The 19,823-nt window shown below is 39.8% G+C and overlaps 2 protein-coding genes across 3 annotated transcripts; both read right to left on the bottom strand.

Moving 5' to 3' along the window:
- Window positions 1–5,645: 5,645 nt before the first annotated feature.
- Window positions 5,646–8,670, bottom strand: LOC144704292 (Adenine nucleotide alpha hydrolases-like superfamily protein). Of its 2 annotated transcripts, XM_078576661.1 has the most exons (6): window positions 8,450–8,670; window positions 7,640–7,722; window positions 7,294–7,557; window positions 7,120–7,223; window positions 6,915–7,033; window positions 5,646–5,871 (listed from the first exon to the last, which is right to left on the bottom strand). In XM_078576661.1, exons 3-6 carry the CDS (start codon window positions 7,529–7,531, stop codon window positions 5,790–5,792), a joined length of 543 nt encoding a protein of 180 aa, XP_078432787.1. In that variant the 5' UTR covers window positions 7,532–7,557; window positions 7,640–7,722; window positions 8,450–8,670; the 3' UTR covers window positions 5,646–5,789. The 2 variants fall into 2 exon arrangements, with proteins under 2 accessions (XP_078432787.1, XP_078432786.1); XM_078576660.1 differs by lacking the exon at window positions 8,450–8,670 and having other exon boundaries at window positions 7,686–7,798.
- Window positions 8,671–15,176: 6,506 nt separating this feature from the next.
- LOC144704446 (AT-hook motif nuclear-localized protein 17-like) lies at window positions 15,177–19,583 on the bottom strand. Its single transcript, XM_078576865.1, has 3 exons — window positions 18,662–19,583; window positions 16,430–16,670; window positions 15,177–15,218 (listed from the first exon to the last, which is right to left on the bottom strand). The coding sequence occupies exons 1-3, from the start codon at window positions 19,069–19,071 to the stop codon at window positions 15,177–15,179; spliced, it is 693 nt and encodes a 230-aa protein (XP_078432991.1). The 5' UTR covers window positions 19,072–19,583.
- Window positions 19,584–19,823: the final 240 nt, after the last annotated feature.

Genomic DNA, 19,823 nt, shown 5'->3' with positions numbered 1-19,823 from the left:
TTCGAATTAAGGTATTACATGCAGTAGGGTCAAATACTCATAAGTTTCTCCACCCATTACAAATACTATATGATCCCAATGTATGTAGAGTTGGGTCTTCATGGGTACCTTTACATTATCCATATGTGATGTTATATCTCAAGCATTTGGTGACATTTCTATGAAGCTTAAATATATCATTCATAACACACTGTATTAGTGGGTAAATATGATGATATTTACATACTTATCGCATCAAAATGGTTGTATATGTGTGTCATCAAGTCTAAATGATTAAATCCATTTCTAGATTGATGTCCTAGCTTTTATGAATTTTTAGTCTTTCTTGGAGATTTTTCTAACAAAAAATTTTGATATAACTTTTTTTGAGTCACAGTGTAATTTTTCCTGAATTTTTTGACATCACATTCATAAAGATATGATTTTTCCAAGCCAATATATATATTTATGTATATTTCTGGGTTATATTTAATCTTATTTGAATTTAAGGACATTTTTTGGGCTTTGATTTCTGATGTGCCATGTGTCATTGTTCGATTCATCCAACAGTGACCAATCAATGATTACGGTTAATGCTTCATTGCAAACCATTATGGCATCCTGATTAGCAACACATAATGGAATTTGATGCTAAATACCATCTCTCTCCTATTTATTTAATTACAAGGGGTGAAGAAGGTATTTTTTGCAATAAATGAGATGCAGAAACCGATGCAGCTCAAATTTTAAAACCATTATTCGCTCTTTGTTGACTCGTAAGAATTAGCTGGGGCCAATGATGCCTCACATGACACCACGTATCCACGTAGTGTGCATGTATGCACTTGGCGCCTATGTGTCATTAAATCATTGGAGAAATTAAGAGAGGAGGCTGATGTGGCATGCACTGACACACCACCATGCCACACATCCTCATTTAATATAAGTATTATTATGATACCATTATTATTACTTTTTTGTCTTTTTCAGGATGTGACATGTAGCGTGACGTGAGCCATTGCTCATGGACGAAATAGTGTAATATAAGCCAATGATTGCATTTGATGCAATGATGAGACAAAACCCAAAAAAAAAGCTGATGGCGCTGACAAGGACGAGGAGAGGGAAATCTTTGGATTAAATTAACGACTAGGAATTTTCCAACTTCAGGGCTTCATATCCAATGATCCAGAACTCCGATTAAGCTGAAATTTTGGGGTAGCTTTGTCTTTCTGCTTTCTATCCATCCATATGGTTGGATCTGTAAATTGAGCCATAATCTTTGTAAAGAATATCTTTAAGCTCACTTCCCCCAAGATAGGCAGATTGAAAGAAAGTGATGTATTGAATGTTGATCAAGAGTATTCTTGTTGTCTTTAGTGCATGGAGAAGGTCAATAAAGAAGTGGGGAGGCGGATCTGTATCAGGAAAATGCCTTGATCCTGGCAGAACAAAGGAATCTAATGTTAGTCTCTTGCATTACATTGATTGAACTTTAACACATTTATTTAGGTAGACCATACTCATCAGTAGTATTCACCATTATCCATCATCCACCTCCATCCATCATCATCTACCATCCACATCACGTATCACCAATGCCCTCATGATATTGTCATGTGTTTCCCTCTCTATTTCTCTAAGAAAACTCAAACTCTTATTGACTTATCATTACTTTAAAGTTCCACCACCTTGATCACTATGTCTTATCCTGTCATCTTCATCCCCTCTCACTTTCAAAACCTCCTCTCTTCAAAATCTCGCATTATCATCACCTCTTCATGTCTTCCCTCATCCATACTGTTAATTTTCACTCACTTGGTTTATGATCCACTATCTACCACTCATGTAATACTAAATAGGTGTTATCCTTATTTCTGATCACCCTATAGAGAAAGCTATATCCTTAATATCCATTCGTTGTGAAGACAACCCTTTCTCATCACTAACTAATCAAGTTATTCATGAGTAAAGGTTTATAAATTTATTTATTTAACTCAAATCTTCAATGATGATATTTCTCAGTAATTTTGAGTTTATCAAACATTAATAAGAGATATGACTCTTGCTCATCACTAACTAGTCAAATGAGGAAAGGCTTAAAAAGATTATTGATTAAACTGAAATCCTCTATGACGTAATTTTACCCTAATTTTGAGTTTATGAGTCATCAATTATAGATTCAGATCACCTATGAGATATTTATTATATTTCACCTAAAAGGGCAAGTTTTTATGCTCTTGTTATATGTGTTCTAGCTAATTTTTATCTAGTGTAACCATCAATTCCACTAGTTGGGATTATGTCCTTCAATGCAATCTACATTTATATCTCTGACTAGTATAGAGAAACCTTATTGAGTCTGATTCCATAAAGTAATGTAGCTATATCCAAACTCTGTTAATGATTATAATTCCACGATGAAAAATGCTTCCATACATTCTCTTAAGCAAATTGATCAGTCAAACCCTCGGCCAAAAATTTGCACTAAGTACTAAAAATGATGAAATGGATATATTTTATACATCAACAAATTAGAAAATTTTTCCCCTAATGACACCAAGGGGCCCTCAACAAAGTCCATTAAAATGTCATCCCAAATAAGTGGGGATGAGTAGATGTTTGAGGAGTCTAGTAGGATATGATTCCAAGGATATGAGCTTTTTGTTATGCGCATAAAGTTTTGATAACTACTAGAAGATATGCAGATAGGTTTTTAAGAATCTGCATGGTCCGCATTGCTTCGCCAAAAAACTGAAGCAGATAGGAATTATTGGAGATACCATCGTAGGGGAAAACCCATCAATAAATATAGAAAACCTATCTTCACTTTTTATGCTTTTGTCTCCCAATAAAGTTGAGGAGCCTCTTGAATCTCATGCTAAAGTTCAGTCCTTTGGTGTCTCAAGTCTAACAATCACTTTTTGAAACCTGAAATTAATAAACCTGATTAGATTTAGGGAAAGTACTAACTAGAATGACCGATGAGGGTTTGATTGTAAATCACACCATAACACATTTGAGAAACTTGCATGGATTAAATATTATACATACCGAGAAACCGATGATGGTAAATATTCCATGAGAGAAGTGACATAATCCCTTGTATCTTATAGAGATCATGGTGTAGCTTGGCCATGATGGCAACTCTACTTATTAATTGTGTTAAACCAATCATTGATTAATCTATATGTTGATATATTTCATTAATAATCTTAGACAATAAAGGTTACTGAGCCATTAAAAAATATAAATCTATATAGTTATGAGATATTTCAATTGAACAAAGTAGAAACATATGTTCTCATTTCAATTACTAACAAAGATTCAAAGACAAACAAAGTTATTAGCTTGACTGATACATGGGCCTAGACTGTCACACATATAATATTTTGGATCTTGGTGGATATGCCCTAAGTTTTAATAGTTTTAAGAAAATTTTGAACCAACTTTTATGACATTATCCTAAACAATATAAATGAAGGGGTACCATTTCGTTGATACTCTTGTGAGTCAATATTGAGTGACCTCCCCTCTCTTATCTTACTCTTATCAGACGTGAGAAACACCTGAGAAAATGTAGTGGAACCATTTTCATATGCCTTCCTTAGAAATAGTAAAATTCAGCAATGAATTTTTCGCAGAAATTGTTTGTACTTTCCTTTGACTTGCTTTGTGTCAAACATGTTCTTAAAATCACCCTGATATGATCAAATAGTGAAATTTTAAAATGTGCAGTAGTGACTTTTTTTGTGAACTCACTATCCACTGAATTTGAATTCTTAGGCAAACTAGTTACGCACTATGGGAGCTAAAATTTTCTTCCTATGTTTGTGTACTCCAACTGATCAAATTCCCTGCACAAGTGATTCCCATTAGATCCTACAACAGGTGCCGTATAAATGATGGGCTGATGGGCAATAATCACAATTTAAGTGTGTTTTATACATCATAAACGTGCAATTTTAAGCTCATAATTATGAACTTAAGCACTTTTAAAATAGGCGCCTTTTAAAAGTGATAATTGAGGCTATTTTTAGATCAAAGCAACAATTTGCCCAAGCAAAACCCCCACACCTGGCAAGGGAGTGGCTTATCTCTTGATCCCAAGAGCAGTTGGATCCATCCCAATCAAGGATGCTTCAATCAGTCTCCATAGCTAACATTTTTTAATGTACATTTATGATGCATAAAACACATGGAAATTATGATTATCACATTCCAACCCCTCTTTAATGTGGCGCCACATTGGATCTAGTGAGAATCACATAAGGTTAGTATTTTTTGAACTAGGGTGTGAGATTGTTCTCGGATCTTGGGTTTATAGATATAGTTATTTTATACGCCTCCCAAATAATATCTTTTTAGTCAAGTTGAAACTTATCATGCAATTCTCGGGTCCATAAATGATACTAACCATTAGAAAACACAATAGTTTCCTGAATTCCTCTTTTAAAAACCCAAGTCATTAATTGTGAACTTGTGTTCACAATTAACTTTTTGGGGGAAATATTATCAAGAGCAAGGATCAAAAGGGCAAGATAACCTTTAGCAATTTTCAACTTCATAAGATTGGTTTCTATGTTATCTTCGATCCAAATATTGACATGAAAGAGGAAATACCATCCAGCTTTTGATTATTTTTCTCCAACCCTTACACCATGTGAGGTGTCTTTAGACCCACCACAGCTTTAGAGGATTTTCTTCATCTCCATCTATCAGGTGTCCTGAGATTCACCATAGTTGACTACATGAAAACACAAACTTGGGAGGAATACAGAATAATGATACAGCTCCTCCTTTAGATTGTGATCTAAAAGTCTAATAAGGAACCCCTTTCAATAACATATGAATGAAGCACGGGGAACATAAATTGTAGAATTCAGTACATTAGGTGGCATTATCAACTACGAACTTTGCAACAGTATGTGAGAGAATCTAAAGGCTTTCATTGCTTCCTTCAAGTCACCATATGAAGATATCCGAGGGAGACTTTCTCAATTTTACATTGCCCACACATCTTGAAGGAATGAATGAATAAGGAAATACCAAAAGGAGAAAAGAGAAAGCAAAGAGATGGATAAGAGAAAGGAATAAGAAATCATAAAAGATGGCGAAGAGTACTTAGGAAAAAACTAAATTACATCTGGGGGGATTAAATAAGCTATGACATCACAATCTGAGTAAATAAAAAAATATACCCCTAGGAATAAGCAACAAGATCAAGAGATTTATTTCATCAATAATAATAATAATAACAATAATAATAATAATAATAATAATAATAATAATAATAATACCAGAGTGAAGACTTGAGGAGCAAAGATCATAAAAATCAATGCAATATACAAGTGCATCGATTAATAAAAAATCATGCGTTCAATCACACACATCTGATATTTAAATTTGCCAGGCTGCTACTACCACTAACCTAACCTAGTAAAAATTAAAATATACCCCTCACAATAGTAACAAGATCAAGAGATATATTTTATCAATAATAATAATAATTGACAAGTTAGAAGAATGCAGGAGCCCAAATCATGACAATCAATGCAACATACAAGTGCATTGGCTATTAAAAAACTATGCGTTCAATCACACAATGCTGATAATTAAGATTGTCAGGATGCTACCCCCACTAAACTAAGATCAAATCATGGGAAGAACTATGAAACGATCATATTATTCTCATCACTCAATCAACTGAAAGTATATTTACTGCATTTTGCCCCATCATACCGAGAACTAAGCAACAGAGAATGTTGCAAGTTTCAGAGATTTGAGCCCCCAAAAAGAAAACAATTTATTCACTTCTGATCGTTCTTGATCACCACAACCGGGCAGTGGACATGGTTGAGGCAATAGTTGCTGACGCTTCCCAAGAACATCCTGCAATAAGCAGAAGCTTATTCAGTCTCACATTGAATGGAAAAAAAGAAATTATTCACAGTTAAATAAGAAGATTTTCTTTCATTAAAGAAAATAAGGAGGTTTTCTTTAAAATTTTTGAAGAAATCCAAACGGGTGGCAAAGAAAAGAAAGAAAATCTTCATCCAGCCCAATATTGAATCGAAAAGTTTAGAAGGAAATGAAACTCTTTTGAATCTTCAGGCAACATCAGAGACCAACGAAGAAGCAGCAACGTGAAAAGAAAAGAAAATCATTGCATTTATTCACTAACCAACTAGATTATCACGTTTAGCAAACCATATTTTATTACGCTTCCCCAAAGTTCATCGCTCATTAATGGGGTTAACTTGTCTTTTTTATGGTTCAAAAATCCAAAACAGTCCAGGGAAAATGATCAATTCATTGCTATAATAAAAATGATTTTGCCTCCGGTCGTTTTTATTTAAAAAATCCTCCCTTGGCTTACTCTTTAAAGAACTGCACCGAGAACTAATGAGTCAGGGCTGGAGAGGAAATATTTAAATCATTGACAGCTAGATCGCATAGATTATTAACAAAATAAAAAAGAAACATATTCCCTCCATTTTAGAAACCGAGTAGGAATAATTCACAAATTCATTCCAATGTCAGTTTGTTATATCGTTTTCCTATTTGTTGATACATGTTTCATTGACATTACTAGTCCAATAGCCTCCGTTAAACTTACACATAGATCCTCCTTTACCTTTTTTATTTACGACAATTAGAAAAGACAAGCCACCTTAAAATCTCATTCACCGATCATTAAAATAGTGGGTCAATCTCAAATTCACCCAAACATAATCAAATGTTTATAGAGAATGTTCTTAAGTACTGATTCACCCAAAAAAATCTAGGCGAGATGTAAAACAAATCGGAATACCAAATTTCCCATCACACCACCAATAACTGACCATCGCATCGCTAACAACCAAAATACTAATCATTCTCCAAAAAAAATTTCAGATAAAAAGATATGATCAGCGAAGAACAGTCTGGATTACCTTCTGATTGGCCCCAAAGATCGACATCCCATTACTAGAAGATCAGCGTTCAACTCAGCAGTCACATTACACACAACCTCCTTCGGATCACCCACCACAACTTGAAACTTCGCCAAGATCTTGGAATTTTATTCAAAGAAAGTTTCGGGCAATCGCCCATCAGTTCATTAAACCCAAAAATTTCCAAGAACAGGCAAACTCTTACCTGCTTCTCAGCGCAAATCGCCTTGGCGTGATCAACAATGGCCTCGCTGATCCTCCGCTGATGCGCCTCTATCGCCGCCGCGAACGCCGGAACTTCAAAATGACCTTTGGGGAAGGCGATTGGATCAAGAACATGAACAAAAATTGAGAGAATTTGATGAAATGAGATTCATACGGGGACCGCCGAATGGGATTTCTCCTGGGCTGAGGCCTGCGGCGATTGAAGGGGGAGATTGAACGTGGAGAACGTGCAAGACCTCTGTCTCTGCGCCTTCATCCTTCAAATCTAGACGGAGGTTATTGATCGCCCATCGAAGAGCGTTCATACTTTCCTCGCTGCCATCGACCGCCACCACCACGCAACGGAGGTTTCCGGCGGTGAAGCTCGGCTCCGGCGATGACCCAGATGCCATTTTCGCTCGAACTGATCCTTTCCCTCCTGAGGAAGATGAAATATAGCGAAATTTTTTATTATTTTAATGACCCAGATGCCGCTTTCGCTCGAAATGATCCTATCCCACCTGGGCAGGATGAAATATAGAGAAAATTTTCGATTATTTTACCCACCCAGATGCCGCTTTCGCTCGAACTGATCCTTTCCCTCCTGAGGAAGATGAAATATAGCGAAATTTTTTATTATTTTAATGACCCAGATGCCGCTTTCGCTCGAACTCTGATCCTATCTCACCTACACAAGGTGAAATATAGAGAAATTTTCGATTATTTTACCGACCCAGATGCCGCTTTCGCTCGAACTCTGATCCTATCTCACCTAGACAAGATGAAATATAGAGAAATTTTCGATTATTTTAGTGACCAAGATGCGGGTTACACGTGAAACGGTGCAAAAGGCTTTATCCTTCATCAGAGACCCGGTTTTGACCTGGGGAGGATGAAATATTAGGAGAATTTTGGTTTGGTCGTGAATCCTGATCCGGGTTTTTATTCGAAACGATGAAGAAAAGCTATATTCTTCATCCAAGAGCTGGATTTCACCTGGGGAAGATGAATTATTGAGAAAAACTAGATTCTGTAGGCAACCCAGATCCGAGTTACATGTGAAACGGTAGATCCGTTCTTCCCCACCAAAAACCTTGTTTTTACCAGGGCAAGATGAAATATCAAGAGAAATCCGATTTCGCTAGTAACCCAGATCAGAGTTGCAGGAGAAATGATGAAGAAAATCTATCTTCTTCGTCAAAGCCGCGATTTTTAAATCGGCAAATGATTAAAAAACTAGAAAAATCCAGATTTTGTGAGTAACCCAGATCTGGATTACTAGTGAAACGGTGAAAAAAAGATTTTGGGATAAGAAAAGACGTGGTTTTTACCTCGATGGTGGCTCGGAAGTGGACAAAATAGAATTGGCTAATGGCGAAGAAGATGAGGCTGGCGCCAGATAAGAGAAGTTTTCAAAGAAGCAAGAGATAGTTCGAACGGCAGTCGGCGTTAAAGACTGTGCCGGCGGCGCCGCCGACACGAGTTGGCAACAGACTGGCAGGGATGAATGAGGAGCTGGGCAGTTTGGCGGAATAAGGCCGAGAAGGGTCGTCTACCCTGGAAGGCTGGAACTTTGTGCTTTTGCGCTGGGATGCCGTGCAGAAAAGACAAGGGTGAGGATAGAAAGCTCGATAGTCGATACCCAAAAACCTAAGAACGGGATTCTCGTTAAAATCACTGCTCTCTCTCTCTCTCTGTCTCTCTCTCTCGCTCTCTGCCTCTCTGTCTCTCTCTCTCTCTCTCTCTCGTTCTCTGCCTCTCTGTATCTCTCTCCCCCTTTCCGCTTCTCTCTCTCTGTGTGTCTCGCTCTCTGTCTTTCCCGCTCTCTCTCTCTATTTCTCCCTGTCTCTCCTTCGGTCTCTCTCTGTTGTTCAATCTCTCTTTCTGTTTCTCTCTCTGTGTCTTTCCCTCTCTCTATTTCTCTTTCTCTCTGTCTGTCTTACCCCCTCTCTCTGTGCCTCTCTCTCTGTCTTTTTTTCCCTCTCTCTCTCGCTGTCTCTCCGTTTCTCTCTCTCTGTCTCTCTATCGCTCTCTGCCTCTAACTCTCTATCGCTCTCTGCCTCTCTCTCTCAAACGCTCTATAGTCTATACCTCTCTCTCTATATGTCTCTCACCGCTCTCTGCCTCTCTCTCTCTCTCTCTCTCTCTCTCTCTCTCTCTCTCTCTCTCTCTCTCTCTCTCTCTCTCTCTTTCTCTCTCTCTCTCTCTCTCTCTCTCTCTCTCTCTACGAAACCAATCGTCAGAAAAACACAGCAACATAAACAATCAGTACAGGAATTTCCTAGACTTCCCTTTCACTACACTACCCATGCATAGGGAAATACCTCTTTTTGTTGTCATTACCCATTTTCATGGTCGCAACTACACCAAACAGAACAATAAGTTATGACTTTTACTTCTTCATCCTTTTGAATTTAATTTAATTCTGATTAATAACTTTTTTCCTGGGTAAATTCATGAATTTTAATTCAAAATAGAGTTTCCCAGAATTAGTACATTCATCAAATAATCTAATGATGAATATTCATAAAAAAGATACACTTGTTTTGTAAAAAATATCACATTTAACGTTTTTTACTCAAATTGAAGTGACTGCATGATAGGAAGACAACTACTCTACAGTTTTGTTCTTAATCCAAAATTATATTATTAATAGTTCATCATTTTCAGGAGAATCATTAAGATGAGATATTCCTTTTTGAGTAAAATCATAATGTGATAAAAAAATATCAGAATGAAAATCATAATTACTTTTAGAAAATGGCTGGAAGAATCAACAAATTTTCCTTAGAATGGTAGTGCTCATATAACTCATAAGGATCATGATTTCCACATGATCTAAGGTTATAATATTCACAATTTATTCAATATAAATATGAACCAATTGCATTTTAAGAAAATAATCAGAAGATAACCCGAGTAGATATAACTGGGTAGTCCTCCTTTGACGTGTTTCTACATTAAAAAATATTTTAGAATGGGTAATAAAATTCACCAACTCAATGATTCAAATGACTCTCTATCTCTCTCAAGTAATTCTGCTTTCTTTTCCTCTCACTCTCTCTTCTCTCTCTTGACAGGGATGGTCTCATACCAAAGTGGGCAAGTTACCCACCCCTCAAACTCATGGAGCAGTGTGTAGGGCAGTTAGGGGTGGAAATAAAACTGCCCACCAACCCAAAACCCCTACATTTTTTCTGTAATATTTGCTTCATTTCCAATAAATTGTTTCTTTTGGATCCTTGTACTATTCCAATACTAATAAAACTTTGTCATATAAGTACATTTGAGAGGAAAAGGAAATTATTACTTCACCAAAAGATTTCTGTTAGTTTTAATTTTTTACTTATCTTAATTAAAATAAATATAATCCTCCAATATGGATTAAAACTAGATTCTCCCTTGAAAACCAACAAACGGGGACATTTGGAAAATTCTCCCATCAATCTGTTATGAGTATGCAATGCATGTATTAGATTTTAAGCAAAAAATTATAAATAAAATCTAATCAACCATCCACACTCTTGTCCTAGCAATATCATGTTATAATTAGTTAGATGTTCTCAAACCATCAGCTTGGAGCATCTTGTCGATGACAACATGTTCACAAAATAAGAACCAGTATACAAGTTCACTAGTCTCTGACCCTGATAGGAATTCCTTCTCATTTTTCTCTAATCATAGTTTGGAGTGTACTCGTCCTCCATTTCATTGGTTGAATGGTTCCTATCCCTCTCAAGAGGTGTGTTCTTATACAATCTAGCTTGTGGCCATGACCAATGACATGTGTCTAACTTCTCTTATGTATCAACAGGTTGAGTGCATCCCATAAACCACTTGACATATCCAAAATGGGCATAATCCCCCAAAATGATCTCCCCAAACATTGTTGTCAGTGTTGAACTCATCTAATAATGTGAGCACATAAGGTATGACCTTGTTCTTACAGTTTTAATCAATAAAACATAGCTTTATGGAGTTATCTATAAGTGCCCTAATGGCAAAGGCTTGATCACTGATGGATATTATGTGGCCGTCCAGCCAATCACACTACCATGTTTATTTAAGTTCATTGAATAAAATTATTTACGTTCATTATTATTCCGTGTGATGTTTATAATGAAGTCCATGAATGCGTGCAATGACTTAGTGAATTATGATGAGATCATAATACGGTGATCACCAGTCTTTAAACATGTATTCTAAATATTCTTATTCAATGGATAGCCGAGACGGACATCAAATTATCCGGATAGAATAGCACTAGCTAATCCTAATTCGATAAGTATAGCTGATCGTGTGGCTATTAGTGTGGCGACACTAAGGACAGATAGTGGGTTCTCTTTGGAGAAAGAGTTCATTGAATTGATCCGTATGAATCCCTGAATGGTATTATACCTAAACGTCAATCAAGTTGATTCAAGTCACAGTTGTATAAGTGATCCACTGACCTGAGACACCAAGGACATCTCGTGAGTGTATGACTACATTTTGACTATGACTTACGAGCCTCTAATCATGGGATTCAAATAAGTTATAGATCGGATGTAGTAAGAAGTTTACGGAGATGATTGAGTGGTCAAGATGGGATCATCTGCCCTCGGTATAAGAGGAGATTGGCTCGAGGAAGACGATGCAGAAAAATCCCTGGCCAAGGTAGTGAGAATATTGGAGAAAGCGTTCTCCAATAATCCCCGTTACGCATCAGTACTAATCAAAATGACGGATTAGGGCTCGATGATAAACCATACTCTAAGTCATTCGAGAGTCTCGCGCGGATGATGGATTGTACGTATACGGTAACCAATGACGGTAAAGGTTCAATGAGAGAGTTCGAGACTACTCGGTATCTTCTAGAGCACGAGGTGTAGCTTGGCACCCCACTAGCTAGAAACTTAACCTATCGATTGGGTTAAATCAATCATTATTTAATTAATATATATGTTTATAGTAAATTAATAAGGTTGGTCAATAAATGTTATTGGGCCATTAAAGTTATTAACTAGAACGATACATGGGCCTAGAGGATCACACGCACAAGGTCATAAGGGCATTGGTGGATATATTTTACTTTGGGGTTTTTTGAGAAAAACCTTAAGTGAAATATAAAGAGGGAAAGGGGTCTCATTTTGATGCACCCATGCAAGCCTCATTTGAGAATCCCCCCCTTCTCCACTCATCCAAGGAAGAGTGTCTTCATGGTGAGGATATCTTCTAGATTTTCAAGAAGAGTTGAAGAAGAAGACGTGGAGATCCAAGCGCCGAGTGATCGCGTGGATACTTCTAGAGGCCGGACACGTGAACGGCTTCAGAATGATCTCGGAGCAGCAAAATAAAGGGTGGAACGAGTTCCCCAAAAGGTACTTGAAATGTTTCATTTTATAGATCGATTGAGCATCGATCGACCATGCTTCTGCATCCACGGAATGTGTTTTTCCATGGACTAACCGAAGCACAGAACCCAACAATCACGAGTGAGGCTTGCTGAATACTCGCACAATCCCATCTTCATTGTTGTATGTGCCTTGAATATGGATGTTTGTTTAAATGTTGAACTGGCACTTCCAACATGAAACAGGGTTGCATTCATAATCCTTATTAAGATATTGTCCAAATGTATCATTATTGTCACGGTATATCCCAAACTCACTAAGTCGTCTGCGATATATCCTGGTGATGACGTGGAGTCCATCGTGGCTGCCAGGTGGATCTCCGGCCAGATTTTTACCTAGCGGAACCCACCTGGCCGCCACGCTGGATTCCACGTCATCACCGTGATATGTCTACCTGCTAAGAGAGCGAGAGAGAGAGAGAGTTCTAGAGAGAAGGAGAGAGAGAAAGAGAGGTGTTTTAGAGAGCAATGCCTCTCTCTAGAACCTCTCTTTCTCTCTCTAGCATGCCTCTCTCTCCCTCTCTCTCTTATCAGAAAACCCTTGGCAGATTCTAAAGAGAAAAAGAGAGGTGTTCTAGAGAGAGAAGGAGAGAGAGGTTCTAGAGAAAGAATGAGAGGTGTTCTAGAGAATAATGCCTCTCTCTCTAGAACATTTCTTTTCTCTCTCTAGAACCTCTCTCTCCTTCTCTCTCTCTCTAGCATGCCTCTCTCTCCCTCTCTCTCTCTCTAGAATGCCTCTCTCTCTTATCAGAAAACCCTTGGCAGGTTCTAGAGAGAGAAAGAGAGGTGTTCTAGAGAGAGAAGGAGAGAGATGTTCTAGAGAGAGAAAGAGAGGTGTTCTAGAGAACAATGCCTCTCTCTCTTATCAGAAAACCCTTGGCAGGTTCTAGAGAGAGAAAGAGAGGTGTTCTAGAGAGAGAAGGAGAGAGAGGTTCTAGAGAGAGAAAGAGAGGTGTTCTAGAGAACAATGCCTCTCTCTCTAGAACACCTCTCTCTCTCTCTCTCTCTCTCTCTCTCTCTCTCTCTCTCTCTCTCTCTCTCTCTAGCATGCCTCTCTCTCTCTATTTAAGTTAAACCCTTGGCAGGTAGACATATCACGGTGATGACGTGGAATCCAGCGTGGCGGCCAGGTGGGTTCCGCCAGGTAAAAATCTGGCCGGAGATCCACTTGGCAGCCACGATGGACTCCACATCATCACCGGGATATATCGCAAACGACTTAGTGAGTTTGGGATATACCGTGCCAAAAAAAAGCTAAGGTTAATTCGCAGACTTTGGACATGTTTGGGATGTACCGTGCTATTAACCCTAAAATAAACTAAATGAATTAAAATCATTGATTTTTAATAACTACGATGGGGAACACAATGGGGAACACGTTTAAAAGAGGGAAATATAGTTTTCCTTGATTTTTAATAACTACGGGGAGAAGACAGAAAGAAGAGTTATAAGCAAAACTAGAGCAACCATCTGGTCCATTTTGATCGAGGATCAGACAAAAACTGGACCAAATCTTGTTATACCCCATAAAGTTGACTAACCATCTTGGACTTATCCTCCCCTGCAAAAATTTGGTCAGACCACGTTATTCCCTTGTGCAATATGTATACATTGGGTATTTGTTTGTTCTACATTTATATGCGTTAAAGTATTTGTTCGCCATAGCTATATTATTGCATGCCATTTGGTTACGTGGAGAGAGATATATTGTGGTGTTACATGCTATTTTTCCACCAGAAATTTTAGTGGGGTGTGAAATTATCTTGAATGAACTACAATTTATTTGAGAACTTTTGAATTTATATTAACTTGATTTTTTCTAAGTTCATGTGATAGATAAATCACGCATCCGCATGATTTTAGACCAGGTTAAACCGTCGTCGCTTTACAATAGTTTAAAGTTCACCGATTTCCATTATCACGAGAGAAAAATATAATGACACAGTTGGGAATGAACCCAGAAGAAATTATATCAAATGATAGATTTCTAGCCAAGTAGTTCTTTAAATTTATCCTCGTTAAAAAAACTTTTGTCCCGTCATCCCTGTCTCTGAAACTTATGGAGATTAAGATTCTACACCACAGATTAGGTCATCTTTCTTTCTGAAAGTCTTGAAAGACATGGAGATGTCATCATTCAAATTGAATGAAAACCCAGATTTTGAGCAATAAATGGTATCTTATCTTCATCCTCTCCCTCATTTAAGAAAGACTATGATCCTTCGCATCAGATAAGCTCATCTCTCCCTGTTTTTGTTTTTTCTTCATAGCGTTTAAATTTGTCCCACTAAATGGAGCCAGTCCTTTTTGAAATCTACTCATCGATTTTCCGCAAATACATCCAAATAATTGTTTCCCCAGAACAATAGCATTATAGCGATTCGTCTCTTTTTTCTACAATTTTTGTCTCCATCTTTAAATGCCGAGGGGCAGACATTCTACGCCAGAGATCAGACATCGCAGTCTTTCACTATCGATCTCTCCTACTCCTGGAAATCCTTCATTTACTAATTTATTCACTAGATATCAACTTTCTATCTCTCTCTCCTGCCCTTAATGTCAGGGATAAGATAGTCTTGCGGAAACGGTCATATCTCTATCATTATAAATGTCCTGGATATCAAAATCCTGCACTTAAGATATGGTCTCTCCCTTCTGGTAAAAGGTCAGAGGGACAGATCGTGCAAAGCAGACCAGTCCATCTCCCCCTAAGCACTCCACAGACCCTTCAGATGTCAGTATCCTTGCAGCGCTTACTGTCTTTTCTGCCTTCTTCTTCTTCTTCTCTCTCTCTCTCTATCTCGCTTCTCTCTCATCTCGCTACTTCTATCCTCGATCAGTTTATTTCTCTCGCGTTCTCCATCTTGGATTTATCTCTCTATTTCTACCTTCTTCTCTCTCTTATCTCTCCCTCGTTCTCTATCTTCGTTTTATCCCTCTATTTCTGCCTTCTTTTGTCTCTTCTCTCTCTCTCGTTCTATATCTTCGTTTTATCCCTCTATTTCTGCCTTCTTTTGTCTCTTCTTTCTATCTCGTTCTATATCTTCGTTTTATCTCTCCATGTCTGCCTTCTTCTCTCCCTCATTCTCTATCTTCCTTTTATCTTTCTATTTCTGCCTTCTTTTGTCTCTTCTCTCTCTCTCGTTCTATATCTTCCTTTTATCTCTATATTTCTGCCTTCTTCTCTCTCACTGTCTTTTTCTCTGTCTGTCTCTCTCATCACGCTACTCTGTCCCGGATTGCATTATTTCTTTATCTCGGTCTCCTTCATCTCTCTCTCTCTCTCGTAGCGGTTCAATTCAATGGCAGTCGCCTGACCCGTTTAGGGAACTGGACGAACGACCCGTTAAATGCAACTCGCTCTTTAAGTATCCTGCTGAACTTTAAGATCCCTACACCGGTGCAGAACGCGCAAAATTTCTCTCTCTCTCTCTCTCTCTCTCTCTCTCTCTCTCTCTCTCTCTCTCTCTCTCTCCCTCTCTCTCCCCCCCTCTCACTCTCTCTTCCTCTCTCTCCCCTTCTGCTTCTCTCTCTCTCCCTCTCTCTCTCTCTCTCTCTCTCTCTCTCTCTCTCTCTCTCTCTCTCTCTCTCTCTCTCTCCCTTTCTTTCTCTCTCTCCCTCTCCCTTTCTTTCTCTCTCTCTCTCACTCTCGCTCGCTCTCTCTCTCTCCCTTTCTTTCTCTCTCTGTCTCTCTCTCCCTCGCTCGCTCTCTCTCTCTCCCCTTCTTTTTCTCTCTCTCTCTCTCTCTCTTCCCTTCTTTCTCTCTCTCTCTCTCCCCTTCTCTCTCTCTCCCTTTCTTTCTCTCTCTCCCTCTCCCTTTCTTTCTCTCTCTCTCTTCCCTTCTTTCTCTCTCTCTCTTTCTCTCTCTCTCTCCTCTCCTCTCTCTCTCTCTTCTCTCTCTCTCTTCTCTCTCTCCGACGTCCTCTCTCTCTCCTTCTTTTCTCTCTCTGGTCAATGGCGACGACACTGAGACTGAGGCTGAGACCTCATCCTCTGAAGGGAGATGATGGAAGTAGTAGTCGGAGAAGGCGGCAGCGATGATCGTCACCGGCACCGTTGCCCGCAGCGGCCCCGCCACCACCCCACCAAAGATCTGCCCTCGCGGCCCCGCAAGTGTCACGGCAGTGCTACCCACCGCCGCCCGTGTTGAAGTCAACATCCTGCTGATAAAATTTAAAGAGGAAAAGTAGCGCCCTTGCCATCAGCTATAGCTTTAGCATAATTGTTAGAGTAAAAGTAGCACCCTTGCTATCAGCTATAGATTTTAATGCAATGGTTATAGGAAAACTATCATCCTCGATAGCAGCTATAGCTTTTAACACAATGGTTATAGGAAAACTATCATTCTCGGTATCAGCTATAGCTTTAGCACAATGGTTAAAGGAAAAATCAACTCAATTGTTATTAGTTATTGCTTTTCTTAATATGGGAAAGAGTAGAACTAACACAATGGTTAAATAGGAAAACTATCATCCTCGATATCAGCTACAGATTTGGCACAGTGGTTGAAGGAAAAATTAACTCCACTCTTATCAGCTACATATACTTATTATCTGCTGTTGAATTTAGAACTATGGAAAGAGGAAAAGTATCACTCTTTAACAGAAAATGATAATTAGCAGCCTTGTTATTACCTATTCAAGATGGCACCTTCATTATCAGTTTTAGCTTTTTGTGCTATACAAGAAGAAAAGTAGCACAATTGTTATCAGCTATAGCTCATCGTACTATGGTAAGAGGAAAAGTAGCACCCTTGTTCTTATGTATGATAATAAGAAAAAAGTGGTACCCTTGTTCTTATTATCAGTTATAATTTTTTACACTATGACAACGGGAATAGCACCCTCATTATGAGCTAGAGCCTAACGCCCTTGTTTTCAGCTATAGTTTTTTACAGAATAACAAGAGGAAAATTAGCACTCCAGTTATCAGCTATACTCTAACACCCTTGGTACCATCGATAGTTTTTTTGCAAAATAAACATAGGAAAAGTAGCGCCCCTGTTATCAGCTATAGACTAACACCCTTGTTATCAGATATAGTTTTTCGCACAATAACAATAGGAAAAGTATCACCCTTGTTATCAGCCATAGCCTAACACCCTTGGTAATCAACTATGGTTTTTTGCACAATAACAATAGAAAAAGAAGCATCCCTGTTATCATCTATAGCCTACCACCCTTTGTTATCCGCTACAGCTTTTCACACTATGGTAAGAGGTAAAGTAGCACCCCTGTTATTAGCCACAGCCTCACACCCTTTGTTATCAACTACAGCTTTTCACACTATGGTAAGAGGAAAAGTAACACCCCTGTTATCAGCCATATTGTTTCTCACAATAACAACAGGAAACGTAGCACCCTTGTTGTCAGCTATAGCCTAGCACCCTCGTTATCTGCTATAATTTTTGTCACTATGACAATAAGGAAAAGTAGCACCCTTGTTATCCTCTATAATTTTTGCCACAATAACAACAGGAAAAGTAGCACCCCTGTTATCAGCTATAGCCTAGCACCCTTCGTTATCAGCTATAGTTTTTTCGCACAATAACAACTGCAAAAGTATCAACCCTTGTTATCTGCTATAGCCTAACACCCTTTGTTATCCGCTACAGCTTTTCACACTTCGGTAAGAAGAGAAGTAGCACCCCTGTTATCAGCTATAGCCTAACACCCTTTGTTATCGGCTACAGCTTTTCACACTACGGTAAGAAGAGAAGTAGCGCCCCTGTTATCAGCTATAGCCTAACACCCTCTGTTATGGGCTACAGCTTTTCACACTACGGTAAGAAGAGAAGTAGCACCCCAGTTATCAGCTATAGCCTAACACCTTTGTTATCGGCTACAGCTTTTCACACTACGGTAAGAAGAGAAGTAGCGCCCCTGTCATCAGCTATAGCCTAACACCCTTTGTTATCGGCTACAGCTTTTCACACTACGGTAAGAAGAGAAGTTGCACCCCTGTTATCATCTAGAGCTTACCACCCTTTGTTATCGGCTACAGCTTTTCACACTACGGTAAGAAGAAAAGTAGCACCCTTGTTATCTGCCATAGCGTAGCACCCTTGTTACTATCTATAGCACTCTCGTCGCTACGACAGGAGGGAAGTAGAAAGCTTGTTGACAGAGTGGAAAGTGCTGAAATCGCTAACCTGGTGTCCCCGGCAGGAGGCTGGGGGAAGAAGGTGGCGGAGATGGAGAGGATCTCGAACGCGCCGGGGAAGGCGAGGGGGTCCGGGCCGCGCAGGGCGACGTCGGAGACGACGCCGGCGCCGGCCATGACGGAGAGCGCGAGGTTGCGCCGCCGAGAGAAGCGCGCAAGGCTGGCGACGACGTCTTCGCCGGCGGCGATCTCCAAGACGAAGGCTTGCATCGCCGCCGCCGGCCCCGGCAATTCCTCGGCGGCCGCGGCCGGCGGTGGCTTCGGCTTGTTCTTCGAGCCCGGCGGCCGCCCGCGCGGGCGCTTGGCGCTGCGCGCCGGGCCTGGATCGTCTTCTTCCTCGTCGCCGTGGGCCGCTCCTCTGCTGTCTGCCTCGTCCGAGTTGGGCCCTTTCAAGAACATCCCCTCCTCCGTCTTGGAGCCCGGCTTGTTCTCGTGAGACCGGAGAGCAGAGGATGAAGAGCTCGCCCCGCCGGGAGATGCCCGAGCTTTCTCAAAGCTCGTAAATTTATGAGTAGAAGATAGAGAGAAGGAGAGAGCGAGAGAGGAAGTTGGGTTTGCGGAGAAATCTGTTCGGAGAGAAAGAGAGAGCGTGAGAAGAAGACGACTTTTTTAATTCAGCAGGCAGAGGGTGGTGAGAGAGAGAGAGAGAGGACCCACTTGGGTATGATGGCGAAGGAGGAGAGAGAGGTGGAAACCTGTTGAGAGCGCTCGAGTACGAGAAGAAGACGACGTTTTTAATCCGGCAGAGAGGCGGTGGAGAGAGAGAGAGGACGGTGGGCAACCGGACAGCGGGAGCCTCACGTTAGAGCGAGACAGAGAGAGGGAAAGCAGATGGGCAGAAGTTCGAGAGGATCCCGGAGAAGGTAAATCTAGAAATGGGGAACATTTTAGAAAGTGCAGAGAGGAGGGAGGGAGAGAAAGAGAGGGAGGAGGAAGAAGAGAAAGAGGGGAGGGAGAGAGAGAAGGAGATGGACGGAGAGAGAGAAATAGAGAAAATGAGGGAGAGACGGAGAAAGAGAGGAAGAGAGAGAGAGAGAATGAGGGAGGTACGGAGAGAGAGACAAAGAGAGGGAGGGAGGGAGAGAGAGAGAAAGAGGGGAGGGAGAGAAAGAGAAGGAGATGGAGAGAGAGAGAGAGAAAATGAGGGAGGA

This window comes from Wolffia australiana, chromosome 6 (genome assembly GCF_029677425.1).
Source record: "Wolffia australiana isolate 7733 chromosome 6, ASM2967742v1".
In the NCBI taxonomy this organism is placed as follows: Eukaryota; Viridiplantae; Streptophyta; class Magnoliopsida; order Alismatales; family Araceae; genus Wolffia; species Wolffia australiana.
The sequence above is the reverse complement of the archived record's forward strand: the minus strand, read 5'-3'. Positions and strand labels throughout refer to the sequence as shown.